Source organism: Salmo trutta, chromosome 19 (assembly GCF_901001165.1).
Source record: "Salmo trutta chromosome 19, fSalTru1.1, whole genome shotgun sequence".
Lineage (NCBI taxonomy): Eukaryota > Metazoa > Chordata > Actinopteri > Salmoniformes > Salmonidae > Salmo > Salmo trutta.
The window spans coordinates 19,597,390-19,624,108 of NC_042975.1; the positions used below are offsets into that span (position 1 = coordinate 19,597,390).

General features: G+C 41.8%; 1 protein-coding gene across 2 annotated transcripts in view; it reads left to right on the forward strand.

Moving 5' to 3' along the window:
* capn5b (calpain 5b) overlaps positions 1 to 26,719 on the forward strand; it is a 75,609-nt gene that overhangs the window by 8,695 nt on the left and 40,195 nt on the right. For both annotated transcript variants that reach the window (XM_029700013.1, XM_029700012.1), the window contains one exon: positions 8,985 to 9,150. In XM_029700013.1, the coding sequence (XP_029555873.1) occupies positions 8,986 to 9,150 (165 nt within the window). In that variant the 5' untranslated portion in view covers position 8,985. The remainder of the gene's footprint in view (positions 1 to 8,984; positions 9,151 to 26,719) is intronic.

The window sequence follows — 26,719 nt, forward strand, 5'->3', positions numbered from 1 at the left end:
TGAGCTGCTCTGACAGCTGGTGCTTAAAGCTAGTGAGGGAGATATGAGTCTCCAGCTTCAGAGATTTTTGCAGTTCGTTCCAGTTATTGGCAGCAGAGAACTGGAAGGAAAGGCAGCAATGGTGGGTAGGGTGTGGGGCTTTGGTGACAAAACGGATGGCACTGTGATAGACTGCATCCAGTTTGTTGAGTAGAGTGTTGGAGGCTATTTTATAGATGACATCACCGAAGTCGAGGATCGGTAGGATGGTCAGTTTTACAAGGGTATGTTTGGCAGCATGAGTGAAGGATGATTTGTTGCGATATAGGAAGCCGATTCTAGATTTAATTTTATATTGGAGATGCTTAATGTGAGTCTGGAAGGAGAGTTTACAGTCTAACCAGACACCCAGGTATTTGTAGTTGTCCACGTATTCTAAGTCAGAGCCGTCCAGAGTAGTGATGCTGGACAGGCGAGCAGGTGCGGGCAGTGATCGATTGAATAGCATGCATTTAGTTTTACCTGCGTTTAAGAGCAGTTGGAGGCCATGGAAGGAGAGTTGTATGGCATTGAAGCTCGTCTGGAGGTTAGTTAACACAGTATCCAAAGAGGGGCCAGAAGTATACAGAATGGTGTCGTCTGCGTAGAGGTGGATCAGAGAATCAGCAGTAGCAAGAGCAACGTCATTGATGTATACAGAGAAGAGTCGGCCCGAGAATTGAACCCTGTGGCATACCCATAGAGACTGCCAAAGGTCCGGACAACAGGCCCTCTGATTTGGCACACTGAACTCTATCAGAGAAGTAGTTGATAAACCAGGCGAGGCAATAATTTGAGAAACCGGGTCTGCCAATAAGAATGTGGTGATTGACAGAGTCGAAAGCCTTGGCCAGGTCGATGAATACAGCTGCACAGTAATGTCTCTTATCAATGGCGGTTATGATGTCGTTTAGGACCTTGAGCATGGCTGAGGTGCACCCATGACCAGCTCTGAAACCAGATTGCATAGCGGAGAAGGTACGGTGGGATTCGAAATGGTCGGTAATCTGTTTGTTAACTTGGCTTTCGAAGACCTTAGAAAGACAGGGTAGGATGGATATAGGTCTGTAACAGTTTGGGTCTAGAGTGTCACCCCCTTTGAAGAGGGGGATGACCGCGGCAGCTTTCCAATCTTTGGGAATCTCAGACGATACGAAAGAGAGGTTGAACAGGCTAGTAATAGGGGTTGCAACAATTTCGGCAGATAATTTTAGAAAGAGAGGGTCCAGATTTTGCAGCTCTTTCAGAACATCAGCTATCTGGATTTGGGTGAAGGAGAAATGGTGGGGGCTTTGGCGGGATGCTGTTGAGGGTGCTGGAAAGTTGACCGAGGTATGGGGTAGCCAGGTGGAAAGCATGGCCAGCCGTAGAGAAATGCTTAAGAGATGCATTCTACCTGTTAGATTTATGGAAGATTTGTTCCATCTGTCTGCTGTCATATTGTTGAGTAATGGGATTGCTGTAGATCAAGGGCTATTCTCTTTCTTATTGCCATTATTTTGTTTTTTTTCCCACGTTAATTTTATATCATGAAATTTTAGAGTGTCCTGAAAGTATTTTTAGCTGGGGTGCATTGAGGTTTCAATATTGGTCAGGTATATCAAGAGATTGTCTGCAAGTACATTTAGTTTATGTTCACCCATACTGATACCTGTTTATATTTGGGTCCTGTCTAATTCTTTCTGCAAGCGGTTCAATTTCACCTGAACATTTCCCATTGACGTTTATATAAACGTTGATTGATTAATTATTAAGTAATGATTAAGATGTGATGTTTAATGCAATTACAAGGTAAAATAACTTGAATGCTTCAGATGATGATGTCACTCAGAACCCAGACAGGCAGATGTGGAGACTGGGAGAAGTTCCTGTAGGATCAGAAGAGACAGATCTGAGCAGTCATAATAGCAGGATCTAACCATATTTTCTAGTCTCATTTAAGGAGTGAATAAAGAGCCACAAGTAATTGGGGATTCAAATGGATTTGTTAAGGTGACTAGATCTCTAATTCACACACACAACTAGAAAATATTTCCAGAAGTAAATGTGTGCGCGCTTGTTTAGTTGTCTAAAAGTATTTTATGCTAGTGGAAGAAGTAAGCACATGAATGACCTGCTCCATTAGAAGTGTCTGCCAGAAGGCTATCCAGTAAAACAAACACTTGTTACAAAGTAAAGATAATTATATTAATATTGTTAAATAGAAACATGTTTAGTATGCCTAACATTAGCCTATAGACCTGTTATTCAGATTTATCAACTTCTCTCCAATCAATTACATTTAGGCTTTAGGCCTATTAGCTGTTGATTGCAGCTGAACCATATACATGACCGTGTAAGTTCTTAAACCTAATATCCGAGCTCCAGCAATCTACCCATTTGTGCTTGTGTAGTGTGGGAGAGAGTAGGCATGTGGGAGAGAGTAGGCGTGTGGGAGCATGGGGGGTTTTCCGCTGCAGTCACGATCGAGACTCCTCTGCACCATCTGTGTCACATTCGGCCTCCAACTGCAACCTCATCATTTCCGCAGGTATTCAGCTGATAAATGTAATCAGTGAGTCTGAATTTAATCAGTTGCCTTCATCAATATTAGGGGTAGGCTTTTTATTTCATTATGACAATATCAAATGTAGGGTTTAACCATCAGTGAATAGGCTGTTGATGGCAGATGTTGGTGATGGTCTCCATGTGAAGTAGATTTTTAGCAGATGTGAACACCTCTGAAAAGCTAAATTAATAAAAAAATAATTGTGAGTAAGCATAGACAATTGTTTTCCAAAGGTCTGTATACTGTAGGTCAGGATCCATATTTATCAGGCGTCTCAGAGTAGGACTGCTGATCTAGGATCAGGTTCCCCCTGTGCATGTGGTCTTTATTATTGTGATATAAAAGACAAAACTGACCTTGAATCAGCATTCCTACTTTGAGACGCTTGATGCACATGGCTATTGGAAAGGTCCACAGCTCTGAGGGTGTATGCCCTATGAGTCCGAAGGCTGTGGGTGCATCCCAAATGTCTCCCTATTCCCGATATATTGTAGCTTTTATTGACCAGAGCCCATAGGGACTCTATAGAGAATAGGGTGCTGTTTAGGATGCACACTGAGTCCATAATTATCCATTCATATTATGAATAAATGGAGGGAAGCAGAGTGTGGGTATGAATCATTCACTGGTTTAACAGTCAGATCTAGAAGTTGGGAGCTTTGATTGCCAGCTCAGGTGTTGTGCAGCTTATTCAGGTGTTGTGCAGCTTGTTTTTCGTAGTTTTTGCAAATGTATTAAATGATATACATATCTAATTTACATAAGCATTCACACCCCTGAGTCAATACTTTGTAGAAGCACCTTTGGTAGCAATTACAGCTGTGAGTCTTTCTGGGTAAGTCTCTAAGAGATTTGTATTTATTAAGGATCTGCTGCCAAGGCAGCAGCTACTCTTCCTGGGGTCCAGAAACATTAAGGCAGTTACATTGAATTCAGAAAGTATTCAGACCCCTTGACTTTTTCCACATTTTGTTATATTACAGCCTTATTGTAAAATGTATTATTGTTTTTTTCCCCTCATCAATCTACACACAATACCCCATAATGACAAAGTAAATGCCAAGAGTGTGCAAAGCTGTCATCCAGGAAAAGTGTGGCTATTTGAAGAATCTCAAATATAAAATATATTTTGATTTGTTTAACTTTTTTTTGTTACTACATGATTCCATATGTGTTATTTCATAGTGTTGATGTCTTCACTATTATTCTACAATGTAGAAAATAGTAAAAATAAAGAAAAACTCTTGAATGAGTAGGTGTTCTAAAACTTTTGACCGGTAGTGTGTATAAAACATTACATTACATTTCATAACACTTTACCAAATGCATTTAGTGTGTTCCCTCAGGCCACTACACCACTATCACATATTTACAATACAACATCCATGTGTAAGTGTGTGTTGAATGCGTGTCTTATCATGTCTGTGCCTGTGTGTGTGTCTCTTCACAGTCCCCGCTGTTCCATAAGGTTTTTTATATCTAATTTTACTGCTGACATCAGTTGTGGAGTAGAGTTCCATGTAGGCATGGCTCTATGTAGTAGTGTGCGCCTCCCACAGTCTGTTCTTGACTTGGGGACTGTGAAGAGACTATTTGTGGCATGTCTTGTGGGGTATGCATGGGTGTCCGAGCTGTGTGCTAGTAGTTTAAACAGACACCTTGGTGCTTTCAGCATTTCAACACTTCTTACAAAAACAAGTAGTGAAGAAGTCAACTTTGAGCCAGGAGAGATTGACATGCATATTATTGTTAGCTCTCCGTGTACATTTAAGGGCCAGAACAGTAGTCCAGGTGCGACAAAGCCAGAGCCTGCCTTGTTGTTAAAAAGGCAGAGCGGCGCTTTATTATGGACAGACTTCTCCCCATCCTAGCTACTGTTGTATCAACATGTTTTGACCATGACAGTTTACAATCCAGGGTTACTCCAAGCAGTTTAGTCTCCTCAACTCAATTTCCACATTATTTATTACAAGATTTAGTTGATGTTTAGTGAATTATTTGTCCCAAATACAATGCTTTTTGAAATATTTAGGACTAATTTATTCCTTGCCATCCATTTTGAAACTAACTACAGCTTTTTGTTAAGTGTTGCAGTCATTTCACTCGCTGTAGTAGCTGACATGTATAGTGTCGTGTCACCTGTAGACACACTTGCTTTACTCAAGCCCAGTGGCATGTCATTATTAAAGATTGAAAAAGTAAGGGGTCTAGACCTGATTCTACCTGGATTATGTTGGGAGAGGCTTCCATTAAAAAACACCCTCTGTGTTCTGTTAGACACGTAACTCTTTATCCACAATATAGCATGGGGTGTAAAGCCATAACGAATACGTTTTTCCATCAGCAGATTGATCTGTAATGTCAAAAGTCGCACTGAAGTCTAATAAACCTGAATTGCACAACATTTGCCTATTATTCTTGAAAAAAAATCTTCAAGCTCTGTCAAATTGGCTGTTGATCATTGATTGACAACCATTTTTCAGGTCTTGCAATCCATTTTCAAGTAGATTTAAGTCAAAATTTTAACTCAAACATTCATGAACATTCACTGTCTTCTTGGTAAGCAAGTGTAGATTTGACCTTTTTAAGGTTATTGTCCTGGTGAGAGGTGAATTCATCTCCCAGCGTTTGGTGAAAAGCAGACTGAACCAGGTTTTCCTGCTCCATTCCATTTATTTATTGTCTGGAAAAATTTCCCAGTCCTTAACAATTACAAGCATAACAATAACATGATGCAGCCACCGGTTTCCCCCCTCTTCGGCAACTGAGTTAGGAAGGACGCCTGTATTTTTGTAGTGATTTGATATATTGATACACCATCCAAAGTGTAATGAATAACTTCACTATGCTCAAAGGAATATTCAATGTATGCTTTTTTTACCCATCTACTTAAAGGTGCCTTTCTTTGAGGCATTGGAAAACCTCCCTGGTCTTTGTTGTTGAACCTGTGTTTGAAATTCACTGCTCGACTGAGGGATCTTACAGATAATTGTACGTGTGGGGTACAGAGATGAAGTATTCATTCAAAAAACACAAATACAATTATTGCACACAGAGTGAGTCTATGCAGTATATACTGAACAAAAATATAAACTCAACATTTAAAGTGCTGGTGCCATGTTTCATGAGCTGAAATAAAAGATCCCTGAAATGTTCCATACACACAAAAAGCTTATTTCTCTAATTTTGTGCACAAATTTGTTTACATCCCTGTTAGTGATTATTTCTCCTTTGCCAAGATAATATATATTTTTTAAATGGAACCCTTTCTTTAACTAGGCAAGTCAGTTAAGAACAAATTCTTATTTACAATGACGGCCTCCCGGGGAACATTGGGTTAACTGCCTTGTTCAGGGGCAGAATGACAGATTTCTACCTTGTCAGCTCAGGGATTCGATCCAGCAGGCTACCTGCCACCCCAAAATAATGCCAACAAGATAATCTATCCACCTAACAGGTGTGACATATCAAGAAGCTGATTAAACAGCATGATCATTACAAAGGTGCACCTTGTGTTGGTGACAATAAAAGGCCACTAAAATGCCACAGATGTCTCAAGTTTTAAGGGAGCATGCAATTGGCATGCTGACTGCAGGAATGTCCGCTAGAGCTGTTGCAAGATAATTTAATGTTAATTTCTCTACCATAAGCCGCCTCCAACGTCGTATTAGACAATTTGGCAGTACGTCCAACTGGCCTCACAACCGCAGAACACTTGTAACCTCTGTGGTGGTGATTCTAACCAAAAGGGGAGAGAGTGTATTCTTCAAAACAACTTTATTAAAATATTTGCAAAAATGGAGCAGTTAACTATGCACTTCAACAGTTGTGCAGTTAAGGCCCAACGAACAGTGTCGGGTCTCAACTTTTATAGAGAAGTACATCCTTTTTGTATACGTGGCAGTCAGCAGATAGTGTGTAAAAGACAATTAGTTGTCTGTGCAGATTTAAGATAGCTTGAGGGTTCAACCGTGTAACTGCATTCACAACAGCAAACACTATAATATGCTCCTTTCTGCAAGTTTCCATACGTGTGACTTCCTGTACGTAGTAAACCCATGGGATGTCACATGCTAGGGTCGCATCGAAACGTACCTTGGCTATGCGCCCAGTCTTATGACTAAGTCACACAAAGACAAGTTTGTGTCAGGTTGGAAAAAACACTAGCATTTAACAAGACACTATTCTTTAAGCAGTAAAACACGGGATAGCATGACTAATTGTGTAATTTTCCACGCCACCTCGCAAGTCGAGGACTTCCACATCCGGCATCTTCACTTGCAGGATCATCTGAGACCAGCCAGCTGGAAAAGCTAATGAAACTGGGGAGTTTTTCTTTCTATAATAAAGCCCTTTTGTGGGGGGAAAACTCATTTTGATTCGCTGGGCTTGGATCCCCAGTGAGTGGGCCTAGCACTGGATCCCCAGTGAGTGGGCCTAGCACTGGATCCCCAGTGAGTGGGCCTAGCACTGGATCCCCAGTGAGTGGGCCTAGCACTGGATCCCCAGTGAGTGGGCCTAGCACTGGATCCCCAGTGAGTGGGCCTAGCACTGGATCCCCAGTGAGTGGGCCTAGCACTGGATCCCCAGTGAGTGGGCCTAGCACCCCTGCCAAGTCATGTGAAATCCATAGATTAGGGTCTAATGAATTTATTTGAATTTACTGATTTCCTTATATGAACTGTAATTTAGTAAAATCTTTGAAATTGTTGCTTATTGCGTTTATTTTTGTTCAGCATATTATGTGACATGTTAAGCAAATGTTTACTCTATAGGCAGACGTGTGTAGGCTACTGTAGTTCAAATGTCTAGCCTAAATCTGCATCAGTAAATAGGGTTAAATTAAAATAATTCCTTATTCCTCCGGGAGATGATGTATTCATCATCTTGATATGAAAGGGTTACTTCACTCGTCGAAGTTAATATGATTTTAAAACCTTTTTAGAGATTTGATTTGGCATTCCTCCATTTTCTGTTTTTCTGTGATCATTTTCTGTGATCTCATGTCTCCGGAGACCACTTCAAGATCAGCACAAGAAAATGCCATAAAGCTTTTTTATTATGTAAAGGATTTGGTTGATTGAGTTGACATTTTGACGGCCTACATTTCCTTTGATTAAATGTAGTATTTAATTGGATTTTTTTATTTTTTATGAAACGCTGACTTTTTCTTGTGCTGCTGTTGCATTACAAGCCCTTGTCAGAAAAGAGAAGTTGAAAGAAGACAGCAGGTCAAACTGAGCTTAGAGTACTGTAGGGTGAAGTTGCCCCTAGATGCTGATCTCGGGTAAGTTTAGCATTTTCCCCACTAATGGTTAAGGTTAAGATAAGGGGATGGGAAGCTGATCCTAGATCTGTACTTAGGGGAAACTTCACCCTGGAGCGAGGTTCAAAGCTAAAAACCAGAAGGATGGGGAAAAATATACTGGGTGGTCTATGTGCTTCTGTATCCAACTTCCATTCTTCTTATCATGTCTCATTTTATATTGCTGTTGGTGTTTCTGGATGATTTTTGGCTGGTATTGAAGTGTGCGGTGTGTTTGGTTAACAGTTTGCCTCTAAAAGGCTTCTGCCATCCATCTTTTCCATGCTCCTGTAGTGAACGATCTGTCTGCAGTTCAGTTCTGCCAGTGTATTCCTGGGACATTTGAGATTGAGTCGACATCAGACAGACAATGTTACGTGATTTTAAAGAGAAGTAGCCTAACTACCCTCACCTCTCCACACATACACACACTCCTCCTCTTCCCATTCTGGCCCTCTATAAGATCTCATTACATATCCTGCTCCCAAGGCAAAAGAGCAGTGTGCCTTATTTAACCGAGTTGCTATGCAGAAAATCCTTCCCATTGGTTTATTTCCCAATGGCCATTAGATTGTCTTTGTAGGATTAAGCACGATTAAAAAAATATAAAGAAACCAGCTGTGTAGCTAACAGATAAGCCTTTTGATTAGTCAGCTCATTCTATACAAGCCTGTTGGAACTGTATGTACTGTGTAGGCAATTTGGTAGCCATTTTGTTTCGTCACTGGCCAGTAGCAAATCTGAAGTGTCAAATTAACCTCAAAGAGAACATCCTGCTTCATTTCCATGGTGATTTGTTGAGTCCTTGATCTCCTGTCACATCGTATGGCGAGGTCATCAACAGCTCATTGCTCTGTGACTACAAGTAGAATAGCTTGTTTCCTCAACAGCTCTGTCTGTCTACGTTTATTTTCTGCTATTACGGACTCTTGTATCACAACTTTTGATACATGCATGTGTGTATTTGTCCATAGTGTAACCTACCCAAAAGGTAAAATGTAATAACATTGACACAGCTAATCTTGAAGGATATAAGAGACCTGTTTGGTAGGAGACCAGTTCCAGGTCACTAACAGAGCCCTGTCTCCTGCCTGTGGTCCCTACGGGCTGTAGGATGTTCTCGTCTGTGAAGGCCTTCGAGGGGCAGCAGTACTCCACCCTGAAGAGGCAGTGCCTTGCCAGCGGCCTGCTGTTCGAGGACCCGCGCTTCCCCGCAGTGGATGACACCCTCTTTTACCAGGGCAACAGGATCGGACGTGTGCACTGGAAGAGACCCCGGGTGAGTGAGCTACTACTACGTCCACTACCATCATTTTTTTTTTTTTTTTTAAGACTGCTGAAGCAAGCACATCATTTTTCTTTCGAAAATATATTCATGGTTTATTTGGACAGAGACATTATAAACACCTTTGCAATACGTTGCACCATAGTGTGTATAGCTCACGCACATTTTCTACACCTGTCCCTAGATTATCTTTTTCCTCACGTTTACACTTACATATCCTTTTCACACTACTGAGGCTTGCTGGCATGGTCAGCAAATGTTGTGCTATTTAGGTTCATGCTTGGTAGACTGGAGCTAAACACACACACACACACCTTCACTTCCTGTGTAAAACCACAGACTATGAAGAAGGAGAAGATATTAGCCAAAATATCCAAACGTATATTGTATTTTTTGTGAAGGAGAGTATTTGGATTTTTATTGATTGATACAGGGTAGAAGTAGACTGAGATGGGGACATAGAGGAGAGGGACACAACACCGAAAATGGCGCAGTCGTGGATCGAACCCCAGCCTCCCAGGGAAATGTGTAATCAGGGGACTGCAGCACTACCACTAGACCAGCCCCCGGCACCAATATATTGTGTGCAAATCATGTTATTTTATTAGGACCCCTAGTCCAATATTGGGCACCTCTGTAGTCCTTAATGGGATCTGCATTTTTTACCATATAATTTGCTGAACAGCATCACTCACTCAGAATAGCAAAGACATCTGGTTTGTCAAGAACACTAACTGTAGCGTGTGTGTGTGTGTGTGTGTGTGTGTGTGTGTGTGTGTGTGGAGATGTGGAGTCAGATGTTCCCACGGGGGGACCAAACCAACACAAGCTAAAAAAAAAAAGCTAAGCTGGTGCCTAGGGCCAGACAAAGTGTTAGGAAGTGTCCAAGTCAATTATCCCTCCCTCTCTTCTCCCTCTCTCCTCCTTCCCAAACCCCTCTCTTCTCTTTCCGCCCAGAGTGCCGCTCATTCCAGAGTCCCAGAGCAGCTAGACATGAGAAGTGCGGTGCGGCAGGCAGCGTTTATTACCGTGATAACTGGGTCACACAGATGGCCTGTTTGGGTCTATGTGGCGATGTCAGTCTGTCATTTTACAGCGTTTTGGTGGTTGGCGTGGGGTCGCTTAGCGACTCAGCAGAGAGGCATGGAGAATTGAAAGGTGGAAGGAGGAGAGCTATTTCCACCTCCATCTCTCCATGACACAGGATATTCCAATTTCTTTCTTTCAATTTTTATGGTGGTTGTTTGTAAGTGAGGACTTGGTGGACTGTATATTCTTTAGGTTAGGTTTTACTTTATGTGCTGGTAAGGGCACAGATGACAGACATGTATCAAATTAAATGTTATTGTCACATACACATGTTTAGCAGATGTTATTGCGGGTGCAGCGAAATGCTTGTGTTTCTAGCTTCTAACAATTTCACAACAGTACACACAAATCTAAAGTAAAGGAATGGAATTAAGAATATATAAATATTTGGACGAGCAATGTCGGAGTGGCATAGACTAAAATACAGTAGAATAAAATACAGTATATACAGTGAGGGGGAAAAAAGTATTTGATCCCCTGTTGATTTTGTACGTTTGCCCACTGACAAAGAAATGACCAGTCTATAATTTTAATGGTAGGTCTATTTGAACAGTGAGAGACAGAATAACAACAAAAATCCAGAAAAACGCATGTCAAAAATGTTATAAAATGATTTGCATTTTAATGAGGGAAATGAGTATTTGACCCCTCTGCAAAACATGACTTAGTACTTGGTGGCAAAACCCTTGTTGGCAATCACAGAGGTCAGACGTTTCTTGTAGTTGGCCACCAGGTTTGCACACATCTCAGGAGGGATTTTGTCCCACTCCTCTTTGCAGATCTTCTCCAAGTCATTAAGGTTTCGAGGCTGACGTTTGGCAACTCAAACCTTCAGCTCCCTCCACAGATTTTCTATGGGATTAAGGTCTAAAGACTGGCTAGGCCACTCCAGGACCTTAATGTGCTTCTTCTTGAGCCACTCCTTTGTTGCCTTGGCCGTGTGTTTTGGGTCATTGTCATGCTGGAATACCCATCCACGACCCATTTTCAATGCCCTGGCTGAGGGAAGGAGGTTCTCACCCAAGATTTGACGGTACATGGCCCCGTCCATCGTCCCTTTGATGCGGTGAAGTTGTCCTGTCCCCTTAGCAGAAAAACACCCCAAAGCATAATGTTTCCACCGCCATGTTTGACGGTGAGGATGGTGTTCTTGGGGTCATAGGCAGCATTCCTCCTCCTCCAAACACGGCGAGTTGAGTTGATGCCAAAGAGCTCCATTTTGGTCTCATCTGACCACAACACTTTCACCAGTTGTCCTCTGAATCATTCAGATGTTCATTGGCAAACTTCAGACGGGCATGTATATGTGCTTTCTTGAGCAGGGGGACCTTGCGGGCGCTGTAGGATTTCAGTCCTTCACGGCGTAGTGTGTTACCAATTGTTTTCTTGGTGACTATGGTCCCAGCTGCCTTGAGATCATTGACAAGATCTTCCCATGTAGTTCTGGGCTGATTCCTCACCGTTCTCATGATCATTGCAACTCCATGAGGTGAGATCTTGCATGGAGCCGAAGGAGATTGACAGTTCTTTTGTGTTTCTTCCATTTGCGATTAATCGCACGAACTGTTGTAACCTTCTCACCAAGCTGCTGACGATGGTCTTGTAGCCCATTCCAGCCTTGTGCAGGTCTACAATCTTGTCCCTGACATCCTTGGAGAGCTCTTTGGTCTTGGCCATGGTGGAGAGTTTGGAATCTGATTGATTGATTGCTTCTGTGGACAGGTGTCTTTTATACAGGTAACAAACTGAGATTAAGAGCACTCCCTTTAAGAGTGTGCTCCTAATCTCAGCTCGTTACCTGTATAAAAGTTACCTGGGAGCCAGAAATCTTTCTGATTGAGAGGGGGTCAAATACTTATTTCCCTCATTAAAATGCAAATCAATTTGTAACATTTTTTACATGCGTTTTTCTGGATTTGTTTGTTGTTATTCTGTCTCTCACTGTTCAAATAAACCTACCATTAAAATTATAGACTGATCATTTCTTTGTCAGTGGGCAAACGTACAAAATCAGCAGGGGTCAAATACTTTTTTCCCCCACTGTACATATGAGATGAGTAATGCAAAATATGTAAACATTATTTTAGGTAGGATTCCAGTTGAGGTGGTTTAATAACGCCAAAGATGCACAGGCACGGAACAGCGCTGCACAGTGTATGGATGGTCTAAGGCACTTAGTGGTCTGGAAACCTGCCTCAACCAAAGTGTGTGTGTGTGTGGTCTGCAAGTAAAGAGATAAATAAAGATACAATTGTGAATGACAGAATACAATCTCCAATTCACATCTCTTATAAACAATATGTATGGCTATAACATGCCTATGATGACTTAATGCTATACAGGACCATACAGTGCAATAAAAGTGATTCTGACTGTACTAATCATCTTCAGTACATGGCTACAACTGCACAATGAACTTGAATACCTCTAAACAGTGAAATACGATGTAATACCCATATGATGATGTACCATAAAACTACATTACCAGTCAAAACTTTGAACACACCCACTTAATTCTTTATTTTTACTATGTTCTACATTGTAGAATAATAGTTAAGACATCAAAACTATGAAATAACACACATGGAATCATGTAGTAACCAAAAAAGTGTTAAACAAATCAAATTTTAGATTCTTCAAAGAAGCAACCCTTTGCCTTGATGACAACGTTGCACACTCTTGGCATCATCCCAACCAGCTTCATGAGGTAGTCACCTGGAATGCATTTCAATAAACAGGTGTGCCTTGTTAAAAGTTAATTTGTGGAATTTCTTTCCTTCTTAATGCATTTGAGCCAATCAGTTGTGTTGTGACACAAGGTAGGGGTGGTTAACAGAAGATAGCCCAACTTGGTAAATGACCAAGTCCATATTATGGAAAGAACAGCTCAAATAAGCAAAGAGAAACGACAGTCCATCATTACTTTAAGACATGAAGGTCAGTCAATAGGGAATATTTCAAGAACTTTTCAGCAGAGGTAACTTTCAAGTGAAGTCGCAGAAACCATTAAGCGCTATGATGAAACTGGTTCTTATGAGGACCGCCACAGGAAAGGAAGACCCAGAGTTACCTCTGCTGCAGAGGATAAATTCATTAGAGTTGCCAGCCTCAGAAATTGCAGCCCAAATAAAAGCTTCACAGAGTTCAAGTAACAGACAATTCTCAACATCAACTGTTCAGAGGAGACTGTGTGAATCAGGCCTTCATGGTCGAATTGCTGCAAAGAAACCACTACTAAAGGACACCAATAAAAACAGACTTGGTTGGGCCAAGAAACACGACCGGTGGAAATCTGTCCTTTGGTCTGATGAGTCCAAATTTGCGATTTTTGGTTCCAACCGCCATGTCTTTGTGAGACGCAGAGTTGGTGAACGGATGATCTCCGCATGTGTGGTCCCCACCGTGAAGCATGGAGGAGGAGGTGTGATGGTGTGGGGGCTTTGCTGGTGACACTGTCAGTGATTTATTTAGAATTCAAGGCAAACTTAACCAGAATTGCTACCACAGCATACTGCAGCGACACGCCATCCCATTTGGTTTGAGCTTAGTGGGACAATAATTTGTTTTTCAACAGGACAATGATCCAACTCCAGGCTGTGAAGGGCTATTTGACCAAGAAAGAGAGTGATGGAGTGCTGCGTCAGATGACCTGGCCTCCACAATCACCCAACCTCAACCCAATTGAGATGGTTTGGGATGAGTTGTGCCACAAAGTGAAGGAAAAGCAGCCAAAAGTGCTCAGCATATGTGGGAACTCCTTCAAGACTGTTGGAAAACTCTTTTTTGGTTACTACACGATTCCTTATGTTTTATTTAATAGTTTTGATGTCTTCACTATTTTTCTACAATGTAAAGAAAATAGAAAAAATTAAGAAAAACCCTTGAATGAGTAGGTGTGTCAACTTCTGACTGTTACTATAAACAATTAAAGGGCATATAAACAACGCACTGGGGGACATTATCCTATACAAATACAGTGTTAAATGTCCGAAATTATATGACAACCAAAATAGAGATAGCCAGCTCACAATAGCTAGCTCGCAGTAGAAACTACTATTGTCGTAGAGTGCATCTTCAGATATAAACTCCTGAAAGATACTGTATAATATATTTACATGCATATCAACAAGGATGCACACTGGCCTTGGCTAACACAATGAGAAAACACAAGGATGGCTTGAACTTTCTCTCAATTTACTTCTCTCAAGTTGATCTTCTTCTCTGAGCTGGCGATCGCCCAGCATGCTCTGCTCCACTTCACTCACGGGCAGAGCTACAGCTCTGATGTGATGAACTAACATTATTGATATGATTAACTGCAATTACTTCACAGCCTTTTGTACATTGTTTTCCTTTGATGGTTTTGATGCTTTTTTGTGTTTCTCATTCTCCAAGATCAATTTCAGTTGAGGTATTTCAGTATTGAGGTATTCCAGTAGAAGTATTTCAGTATGCAGGTATTTCAGTATGGAGGTATTTCAGATGCAGTATTTCAGTATTGAGGTATTTCAGGCAAGATGCTACAGCTCAGCCTTTACACCATAGTACCCTCCAAGCTCATCATTAAGCTCGGGGCCCAGGATCTTATCCCAGCCCTGTACAACTGGGTCCTGGACTTCCTTACGGGCCTCCCCCAGGTGGTGAAGGTAGGCAGCAACACCTCCACGACACTGATCCTCAACACAGGGGCCCCTCGTGTAATCCTTGTTTACCCATGACTGTGTGACCACGCATGCCTCTAGCTCAATCATCAAGTTTGCAGACGACGCAACAGTGGTAGGCCTGATTACCAACAATGACGAAACAGCCTAGGTGAGGGCCCTGACAGTGGTGCCAGGAAAATAACCTCTCCCTCCAAAATTAAGGAGCTGATCGTGGACTTCGGGAGACAGCAGAGGGAGCACGCCCCCATCCACATCGACAGGGCTGCAGTGGAGAAGGTGAAAAGCTTCAAATTCCTCGGCGTACACTTCACTGACAATCAGAAATGGTCCACCCACACAGACAGTGTGGTGAAGAAGGTGCAACAGCACCTCTTCAACCTCAGGAGGCTGAAGAAATGCACCATTGAGAGCATCGTGTCGGGCTGTATCGCCGCCTAGTACGGCAACTGCACCGTCCGCAACCGTAGAGCTCTCCAGAGGGTGGTGTGGTCAGCCCAACGCATCACCAGAGCACCCTGCCCGCTCTTCAGGACATCTACAGCACCTTGTGTCACAGAAAGGCCAAGAAGATCATCAAGGACCTCAGCCAGCCAAGCCACGGCCTGTTCACCCCGGTATCATCCAGAAGACGATGTCAATACAGGTGCATCAAAGCTGGGACCGAGAGACTGAAGAACAGCTATCTCAAGGCCATCAGACTGTTAAATAGCCATCACTAGCCAGCCTCCACCCAGTACCCTGTCACTAGCCAGCTACCATCCAGTTACTCATCCCTGCACCTTAGAGGCTGCTGCCCTATATACATAGACATGGAACACTGGTCACTTCAATAACGGAACACTGGTCACTTTATAATGTTTACATACTGTTTTACCCATTTCATATGTGTATATATATACTGTATTCTCGTCAAGGCTCATCCTATTCAACTATTGCTGTACATATACTATTCTATCGTACGTATTCTTCAGATACTTATTATAGCAAGTACAGTCTGCATGTGTAGGTGCTTATTGAGGTGTCCCGATATCTTTTCCATCTGTTCAGTTATCTGGTTTTAATATCCATTCTAGAATACCCTTCTAACCAATCAGAAACTTGTATTCAACAATGCTGTGGTATACATATATTTATACTCCAGACTCTGACATTGCTCGTCCTAATATTTGTATATTTCTTAATTCCGTTCTTTTACTTTTACATTTGTGTGTATTGTTAGATATTACTGCACTGTTGGAGCTAGGAACACAAGCATTTCGCTACACCCGCAATAACATCTGCTAAATACTGTATGTGTATGTGACCAATAACATTTGATTTGATTTGAATGGTCTGAAATAGGCCTTCCTCAATATTTAAATACCTATCAGTATTGAGGAAGGCCTATTTCAGGCAATTTCAGTCATAATTTCACTTGAGGTATTGATGTTTTAATGTGTAACAGACAGAAGAGGTGGGTTCTAGTGAGTTAGATATTAGAGTATATACTGTGTTTAGTGCTTCGCTTGTTTAAATAGCACTTGGGTATGTTTACGGCTGCAAGTCAAGACAGAGCATGCAGGCATAAATAAGAGGCTGCTATAAAATTCTCCCCATATCTTTTTTCTCGCTCTCTCTCTCTCGCCCCCTCCCTCATTAGCTCTGTACCTCTCACCCTGTCTTTCTTTCTCCTGCCATCCCTCTCAGCCTTCTCTCCCTACTACATCCACTCCCTGGCCTCCAGATTAATTGTGGTTATTTATGACATGACTGACAAGCAATAAAATGTCAGTGCCCATTTGGAAAGTATTCAGACCCCTTGACTTTTTCCACATTTTCTTATGTTACAGCCTTATTGTAAAACTGATTAAATATGTATTTTTTGTCATCAATCCATATAAAATAGCCCATAATGACAGAGTAAAAACAGGTTTAAGATTTGTTTTGCAAAAAACATACAATTAAAAAAATTAAATACCTTATTTACGTAAGTTTTCAGACCATTTGCTATGAGACTCAAAATTGAGCTCAGGTGCATCCTGTTTTCATTGATCATCCTTGAAATGTTTCTAAAACGTGATTGGAGTCCACCGGTGGTAAATACAATTGATTGAACATGATTTGGAAAGGCACACACCTGTCCATTTAAGGTCCCATGGTTGACAGTGCATGTCAGAGAGAAAACCAAGACATGAGGTTGAAGGAATTCTCTGTAGAGCTCCGCGACAAGAGTGTGTTGAGACTCAGATCTGGGGAAGGGTACCAAAAACAATTCTGCAGCATTAAAGGTCCCCAAGACCACAGTGCCCTCTATCATTCTTAAATGGAAGAAGTTTGGAACCACCAGGACTCTTCCTAGAGCTGACCGCCCGGCCAAACTGAGCAATCGGGGAAAAGGGCCTTTGTCAGGGAGGTGACCAAGAACACGATGGTCACTCTGACAGAGCTCCATAGTTCCTCTGTGGTGATGGGAGAACATTCCAGAAGGACAACCATCTCTGCAGCCTCCCACCAATCAGGCCTTTATTGTAGAGTGGCCAGATGGAAACCACTCCTCAGTAAAAGGCACATGACAGCCCGCTTGGAGTTTGACAAAAGGCACCTAAAGGACTCTCAGACCATGAGAAACAGGATTCTCTGGTCTGATGAATCCAAGATTGAAATCTTTGGCCTGAATGCCAAGCGTCACATCTGGAGGAAACCTGGCACCATCCCTACGGTGAAGCATGGTGGTGGAAACATGCTGTGGGGATGTTTTTTAGCGGCAGGGACTGGGAAACTCGTCAGGATCGAGGGAAAGATGAACGGAGCAAAGTACAGAGAGATCCTTGATGAAAACCTACTCCAGATCCCTCAGAACCTCAGACTGGGGCGAAGGTTCAGCTTCCAACAGGACAACGACCCCGAGCACACAGCCAAGACAACGCAGGAGTGGCTTCGGGACAAGTCTCTGCATGTCCTTGACTGGCCCAGCCAGAGGCCGTACTTGAACTCAATCGAACATCTCTGGAGAGACCCGAAAAAAGCTGTTCAGCGACGCTCCCAATCCAACCTGACAGAGCTTGAGAGGTTTTGCAAAGAAGAATTGGAGAAACTTCCCAAATACAGGTGTGCCAAGCTTGTAGCGTCATACCCAAGAAAACTTGAGGCTGTAATCACTGCCAAAGGTGCTTCAACAAAGTACTGAGTAAAGTGTCTGAATACTTATGTAAATGTGATATTTCCGTTTTTTATTTCTAAAAACCTGCTTTTGCTTTGTCATTATGGGGTATAGATTGATGAGGGGGAAAAACCATTTAATATATTTTAGGATTAGCCTGTAACGTAACAAAATGTGGGAAAAATCAAGGTGTCTGAATATTTTCCGAATGCACTGTATCTGTTTATCTGGGATAGCTTTGCTGTCCTCCCAAGCCAAACCCATCTGGACTAAATGAGCTCCCCGATCGGTATGGCAGTTTGATTGGTCTTTTCTGACCGTCAGTTGTATCGACTAGCCTGGTGCTAGGACTCTGGCGGATGGGCGGCGACTGATTTGGTCACAGATGTAGGCCTACTATGACGTGTTGTGGCAGCTCTTCAGTATAAGGTAAAGGATTTGGTTAACTAGCATTAGCCAGCGTTAGCCATCACACCATTATTTCTTACCCTGTAGGGAGACAGATGGATCAATAGGCTATTTATTTTACAGCCTAGCCAATCCACCCAGCAGATATTGGGAGTGAATATTGGAAGTGAAAAGAGTGTGTTTGCGCGTGTGCATGTGTGATGTTGTAAAATGGCCCTCTTAGGCTTTAGGCAGAGGGGGAAAATGGCAGAGAGAGAGGGGTGGGATGGAAGAGACAGATCAATATGCACAGTTCCAGTCAAAAGTTTGGACACACCTACTCATTGAAGGGTTTTTCTTTATTTTTGCTATTTTCTACATTGTAGAATAATAACAAAGACATCAAAACTATGAAATAACACACATGGAATCATGTCGTAACCAAAAAAGTGTTAAACGATTCTTCAAAGTAGCCACCCTTTGCCTTGATGACAGCTTTGCAAACTCTTAGCATTCTCTCAATCAGCTTCACCTGGAATGCTTTTCCAACATTATTGAAGGAGTTCCCACATATGCTGAGCACTTTTGGCTGCTTTTCCTTCACTTTGTGGTCCAACTCATCCCAAACCATCTCAATTGGTTTGAGGTCGGGTGATTGTGGAGGCCAGGTCATCTGATGCAATACTCCATCACTCTCTTTCTTGGTCAAATAGCCCTTACACAGCTTAGAGGTGTGTTGGGTCATTGTCTTGTTGAAAAACAAATGATATTCCCTCTAAGCTCAAACCAAATGGGATGGCGTATCGCTGCAGTATGCTGTGGTAGCCATTCTAGTTAAGTTTGCCTTGAATTCTAAATAAATTACTGACAGTGCCACCAGCAAAGCCCCCACACCATCATACCTTCTCCCCCATGCTTCACGGTGGGAAACACAAATGCAGAGATCATCCTTTCAGCTACTCTGCGTCTCACAAAAATATGGCGGTTGGAACCAAAGATCTCAAATTTGGACTCATCAGACCAAAGGACAGTTTTCCAATGGTCTAATGTCCATTGCTCATGTTTCTTGGCCCAAGCAAGTCTGTTCTTCTTAAAGGTGTCCTTTAGTAGTGGTTTCTTTGCCGCAATTTGACCATGAAGGTCTGATTCACACCGTCTCCTCTGAACAGTTGATGTTGAGAATTGGCTGTTGAACTCTGTGAAGCATTTATTTGGGCTGAAATTTCTGAGGCTGGTAACTCTAATGAACTTATCCTCTGCAGCAGAGGTAACTGGGTCTTCCGATTCCTGTGGCGGTCCTCATAAGAGCCAGTTTCATCATAGCGCTTGATGGTTTCTGCGACTGCACTTGAAGAAACTTTATTAAAGTTATTTTCAAACCTCAGTAGAGGTAACTCTGGGATCTTGACATTTTCCATGTCTTAAAGTAATGATGGTCTGTCATTTCTCTTTGCATATTTGAGATGTTCTTGCCATAATATGGAGTTGGTCTTTTACCAAATAGGGCTATCTTCTGTTTACCACCGCTACCTTCTCACAACACAACTGATTGGCTCAAATGCATTAGGAAGGAAAAAAATTCCACAAATTGACTTTTAACAAGGCACACCTGTTAATTGAAATGGATTCCAGGTGACAACCTCATGAAGCTGGTTCAGAGAATACCAAGAGTGTGCAAAGCTGTCATCAAGGCAAACGGTGGCTACTTTGAAGAATCTCAAATATGAAATAAGTTTTGATTAACACTTTTTGGCGTTCTACATGATTCCATATGTGTTATTTCATAGTTTTGATGTCTTTGTTATTGTTCTACAATGTAGAAAATAGTAAAAAATAAAGAAAAACCCTGGAATGAGTAGGTGTGTCCAAACTTTTGACTGGTATTGTACAGTTGAAGTCGGAAGTTTACATACACCTTAGCCAAATACATTTAAACTCAGTTTTCACAATTCCTGACATTTAATCCTAATAAGAAGTCCCTGTCTTAGGTCAGTTAGGATCACCACTTTATTTTAAGAATGTGAAATGTCAAAATAATAGAAGAGAGAATGATTTATTTCAGCTTTTATTTCTTTCATCACATTTCCAGTGAGTCAGAAGTTTACATACACTCAATTAGTATATGGTAGCATTGCCTTTAAATTGTTTAACTTGGGTCAAACGTTTCGGGTAGCCTTCCACAAGCTTCCCACAGTAAGTTGGGTGAATTTTGTGTAACTGGTGTAACTGAGTCAGGTTTTTCTAGGCCTCCTTGCTTGCACACACTTTTTCAGTTCTGCCCACAAATTCTCTATGGGATTGAGGTCAGGGCTTTGTGATGGCCACTCCAAAACCTTGACTTCGTTGTCCTTAAGCCATTTTGCCACAACTTTGGAAGTATGCTTGGGGTCATTGTCCATTTGAAAGACCCATTTGTGACCAAGTTTTACCTGATGTCTTGAGAAGTTACTTCAATATATCCACGTAATTTTCCTTCCACATGCCATCTATTTTGTGAAGTGCACCAGTCCCTCCTGCAGCAAAGCTCCCCCACAACATGATGCTGCCACCCCCGTGCTTCACGTTTGGGATAGTGTTCTTCGGCTTGCAAGCCTCCCCCGTTTTCCTCCAAACATAACGATGGTCATCATGGCCAAACAGTTCTATTTTTGTTTCATCAAACCAGAGGACATTTCTCCAAAAAGTACGATCTTTGTCCCCATGTGCAGTTGCAAACCGTAGTCTGGCTTTTTATGGTGGTTTTGGAGCAGTGGCTTCTTCCTTGCTGAGCGGCCTTTCTGGTTTTGTTGATTCCTTCGACTCGTTTTACTGTGGATATAGATACTTTTGTAGCTGTTTCCCCCAGCATCTTCACAAGGCCCTTTGCTGTTGTTCTGGGATTGATTTGCACTTTTCGCACCAAAGTATGTTCATCTCTAGGAGACAGAACGCATCTCCTTCCTGAGTGGTATGACGACAGCGTTGTCCCATGGTGTTTATACTTGCGTACTATTGTTTATACAGATGTACGTGGTACTTTCAGGCGTTTGGAAATTGCTCCCAAGGATGAACCAGACTTGTGGAGGTCTACAATTTCTTTTCTGCGGTCTTGGCTGAGTTTGAAGGTAGGCCTTGAAATACACCCACAGGTACACCTCCAATTGACTCAAATTATGTCAATTAGCCTATCAGAAGCTTCTAAAAGCCATGACATAATTTTCTGGAATTTTCCAAGCTGTTTAAAGGCACAGTCAACTTAATGTATGTAAACTTCTGACCCACTGGAATTATTATGCAGTGAATTATACGTGAAATAATCTATCTTTGAACAATTGTTGGAAAAATTACTTGTGTCATGCACAAAGTAGATGTCCTAACCGACTTGCCAAAACTATAGTTTGTTAACAAGAAATTTGTGGAGTGATTGAAAAACGAGTTTTAATGACTCCAACCTAAGTGTATGTAAACTTCCGACTTCAACTGTATGTTGAATGAGAGATGTGATTTGAAATATTCATTCTGCTCACGTAATCTGATTGCACGTGCACTCACATGCAAGCAAGCCCGGACACACGCACACACTAATTGCACATTGACACTTCCAGAGTGGCCTTTGAGTAATAGGAGCGGTGCTGAGGCGAATGGGATAGTGAAGAGGTCTCCAGGGGACTCTGCAGTGGCAGTGCAGTGATGGGCTTCTCCTCTGCGCTGACGAAAAGTTGGCTTTTGCAGCAACCTGCTTTCGTCGGCATCAGCAAATTACTGACCTTGGGCGTGGTGTGTGTGTGTCCTCCTTAGACACACACATGCACACATACAAGCAAACTGTATTCAGATGAAATTTTTCATCGCTGAGAAAACTAGCATGTCGGACCAGTTCCATCTGGCTCCATGTTCTTCCGCTGCCGGCCGCTGGTGCTTCCTCCTCACCATATTTGGTGGGGAGTGGAACTTCAAACCGGATGCTTCAGATTTATACATCTGGTGAAACATATGGCTCCTTGTTCTATCTGTGGTTATACTGCATCTAAAGTTAATCTGACGACATCACAGTGATGACAAAAGGTTTTCCTACTCATTATTTGTCTCCTTTAGAAATGACATCGTATTTCCAAGCCACTATAACGCACTTTCGACTAAATCTTCATCAACGCCAATTGACAATGAATTGAGTAAAACATTGACTCAGGAGTCAATAGAACTTTCATGATAATATTGTGAGGCAACATGCAACCCATGAACACCTGGTGGTTTTTGTTGCTGTTGTTGTTTGCTTGTCCAAACTCTGATTTATTTTCCTTTCTTTTTGAATGGCTTCACTGTATTGTGTATGATGACTGTGTACTTGGTGGACATGGAACTGCATCTCCCATAAATCACCTCTCCGATTCCCCCTTTAACTGTGTGTGTGTGTGTGTGTGTGTGTGTGTGTGTGTGTGTGTGTGTGTGTGTGTGTGAGACTTTGTAAAATTACCCTGTGCTGTGTGTTAAGCTTTAGACAGAGGGGGAAAATGGAAGAGAGAGAGAGGTGGGATGGACGGAGACAGATCAATATGTATGTAGACTGAGAAATATGATTTGAAATATTCATTCTGCTCACGTAATCTGATTGCACGTGCACTCGCATGCATGCAAGCAAGCCTGTACACACAAACACACACGAACACACTAATTGCACATTGACACTTCCAGAGTGGCCTTTGAGTAATAGGAGCAGCGGTGCTGAGGCGAATGGGATAGTGAAGAGGTCTCCAGGGGACTCTGCAGTGGCAGTGCAGTGGTGGGCTTCTCCTCTCCGCTGATGAAAAGTTGGCTTTTGCAGCAACCTGCTTTCGTCTGCATCAAAAAATTACTGACCTTGGGTGTGGTGTGTGTCCTCTTTGGACACAGACATACACACACATGCACCCATTAGGGTACCAGTACAATATGGAATCATGTATTAACCAAAAACAAATCAAAATATATTTGAGATTCTTCAAATAGCCATCATTTGCCTTGATGACAGCTTTGCACACTCTTGGCATTCTCTCAACCAGCTTCACCTGGCAGCAATTCGACCATGAAAGCTTGATTCACAGTCTCCTCTGAACAGTTGATGTTGAGATGTGTCTGTTACTTGAACTCTGTGAAGCATTTATTTGGGGCAAAGGGTGGCTACTTTGAATAATCTCAAATGTAACATATATTTTGATTTAACACGTTTTTGTTTACTACATGATTCCATATGTGTAATTTCATAGTTTTGATGTCTTCACTATCATTCTACAATGTAGAAAAAAAATTAAATAAAGAAAAACCCTGTAATGAATAGGTGTGTCCAAACATTTGACTGGTACTGTACATGCATATATTGCACACACATTCTTTCTCTCTCACACCCAAACACATGCATACGGGGCAGAAGGTAGCCTAGTGGTTAGAGCGTTGGACTAGTAACCGAAAGGTTGCAAGATCGTATCCCGGAGCTGACAAGGTAAAAATCTGTCGTTCTGCCCCTGAACAAGGCAGTTAACCCACTGTTCCTAGGCCTCCATTGAAAATAAGAATTTGTTCTTAACTGTTAACTTAACTGCCTAGTTAAATAAAGGTAAAATAAAACAAATGCATCCACTGCGCGCACATTCTTTGAATTAAGTGTGTTATGTCAATGAAGAGGCTCCCTAATAGCTCCAGCTGAGTAACGACTGAGCATCTCCATCGACCCTCTCTTAGGTAAGTGTGTGTGGGTGTGTTGTGTTTGGTTAACACGTCTCCCTAGGCTGGTTTAATTTACAGCACGGGGCGGAGATGGGGCTCATTAAAGCAGCCAGTTCTCGCTCTCTCGCTATATTCTCAGTCCGTCTCTCCCATCTCAATATCACACACGCCGACACTTCAGAGTAAAAATTGCCTCACGTAAACATTGGACTGTATTTACGACCTCTTATCTAAACCCATTTCAGTACAGTTGGATTGGACGAAATAGAGACCCGCACACTGTTGAAAAAATAAATAGATCCAAAACTGAGGTTTGAATGCAAAATAAAGATGTTTATTGAAACATCATAGTGCCCAAAGAATATTGCATAATGAAAGAAAGTGCATAAATAAAAGATGAAAACAAAACACATGGCCTCAGGCCATCACCAGTGTAAAAGATAGTTGTATTGAAATGACGATTCGCAAGCATACTACAAGCATGTTGGCCGGCAGGCAATGAGGTGTGTGGATAAAAACACCAATAGACTTTCATATTACAGCAGACTTGTCAGTAAAATATTATTAATATTATTGTTATTATTATTTAATATTATTACAATATTACTATGTTTAGGATACATTGCTAGCACATTGTCATAGACATTTCTGTCATTGTCAGACACGACTGTTTATGTGAATAAGGTCTATGGTGTGGAAATTGTAGTCTTTTCCTCCGGTTGGGGCAGTGAGACGGTCACCTCCCTGGCGCTCCAGTGCAATCTACCAATGGGCTGTAGACAGATCTATTGGGCGGGGGGAGTGAGAGGGCGGGGGGTGGGGGGGATATTATAAACATGGTCTGAGGTAATCTGCCTTTGGCCTAAAGAGCAGGACCCCAGACTTCATCAAGAAATTGGAAATACAGACATTGTCATCCTACAAGAAACATGGTATAGAGGAGACGGACCCACTGGTTTCCCTCTAGGTTACAGAGAGCTGGCAGTCCCATCCACCAAACTAGCAGGTGTGAAACAGTGAAGAGACTCAGGGAGTATGCTCATTTGGTATAGAGCAGATCTAACCCACTCTATTAATTTAGTCAAAACAGGAACATTTTACATCTGGCTAGAAATGTATAAGGAAATGATCTCAACAGAGAAAAATGTCCTCGTGTGCTACCTTTATCCTTGCAATAGAATTCCTATACTTTGACGATGACAGCTTCTCCATCCTAGAGGGGGAGAGAAACAATTTCCAGGCCCAGGGACATGTCCTAGTCTGTGGCGACCTAAATGCCAGAACTGGACAAGAACCTGACACTTTTAGCACATGGGGGAACCTAACTGAAAATGACAGCATCCCCTCCCAAATATGCCCCCCTAGACACAACTATGACAAAACAACCAACAGAAATGGGTCACAACTCCTGCAGTTCTGTTGCTCGCTAGGTCTGTACATAGTCAATGGTAGGCTTCAAGGGGACTCTTAAGGTAGGTACACTTACAGGTCATCCCTTGGCAGTAGTACTATAGATTACTTTATCTCTGACCTCAACACAGAGTCTCTGAGTGTTCACAGTCAGCCCACTGAAACCCTTATCAGATCACAGCAAAATCAGTCTACTTGATCAGAGCAATTCTCAATCATGAGGCATCAAAGCCAAAGGAACTGAATAATATTAAGAAATGCTATAGATGGAAGGAAAGTAATCCCTTTTAGACAACTTCCTGGACAAAACGTTTCACTGTAATAGTGAAGGTGTAAACTAGGCAGTAGAAAACCTAAACAGTATATTTGACCTCTCATCTTCCCTATCAAATAAAAAAAATTCAAGCAGACAACCTAAGAAAATTAACAACAATGACAAATGATTTGATGGAGAATGCAAAAATCGAAGAAAGAAATTGAGAAACCTATCCAACCAAAAACAGTGATCCAGAAAATCTGAACCTACGCCTTCAATATGGTGAATCACTAAAACAGTACAGAAATACACTACGGAAAAAGAAGGTACAGCACGTCAGAAGTCAGCTCAATGTAATTGAAGAATCCATAGAATCTAACTACTTCTGAAAATTGGAACACTCTAAACAAACAACAACACGAAGAGTTACCTATCCAAAACGGAGATGTGTGGATAAACCCCTTTTCCAATCTTTTTGGCTCTATAACAAAGAACAAATAGCAAAAACATATATACATGATCAAATACAAATCTTAGAATCAACTATTAAACACTATCAGAACCCACTGGATTCTCCAATTACATTGAATGAACTACAGGACAAAATACAAACCCTCCAACCCAAAAAGGCCTGTGGTGTTGATGGTATCCTAAATTAAATTATAAAATACAGTGAGGGAAAAAAGTATTTGATCCCCTGCTGATTTTGTATGTTTGCCCACTGACAAAGAAATGATCAGTCTATAATTTTAATGGTAGGTTTATTTGAACAGTGAGAGACAGAATAACGACAAAAAAATCCAGAAAAAACGCATGTCAAAAATGTTATAAATTGATTTGCATTTTAATGAGGGAAATAAGTATTTGACCCCCTCTCAATCAGGAAGATTTCTGGCTCCCAGGTGTAATTTATACAGGTAACAAGCTGAGATTAGGAGC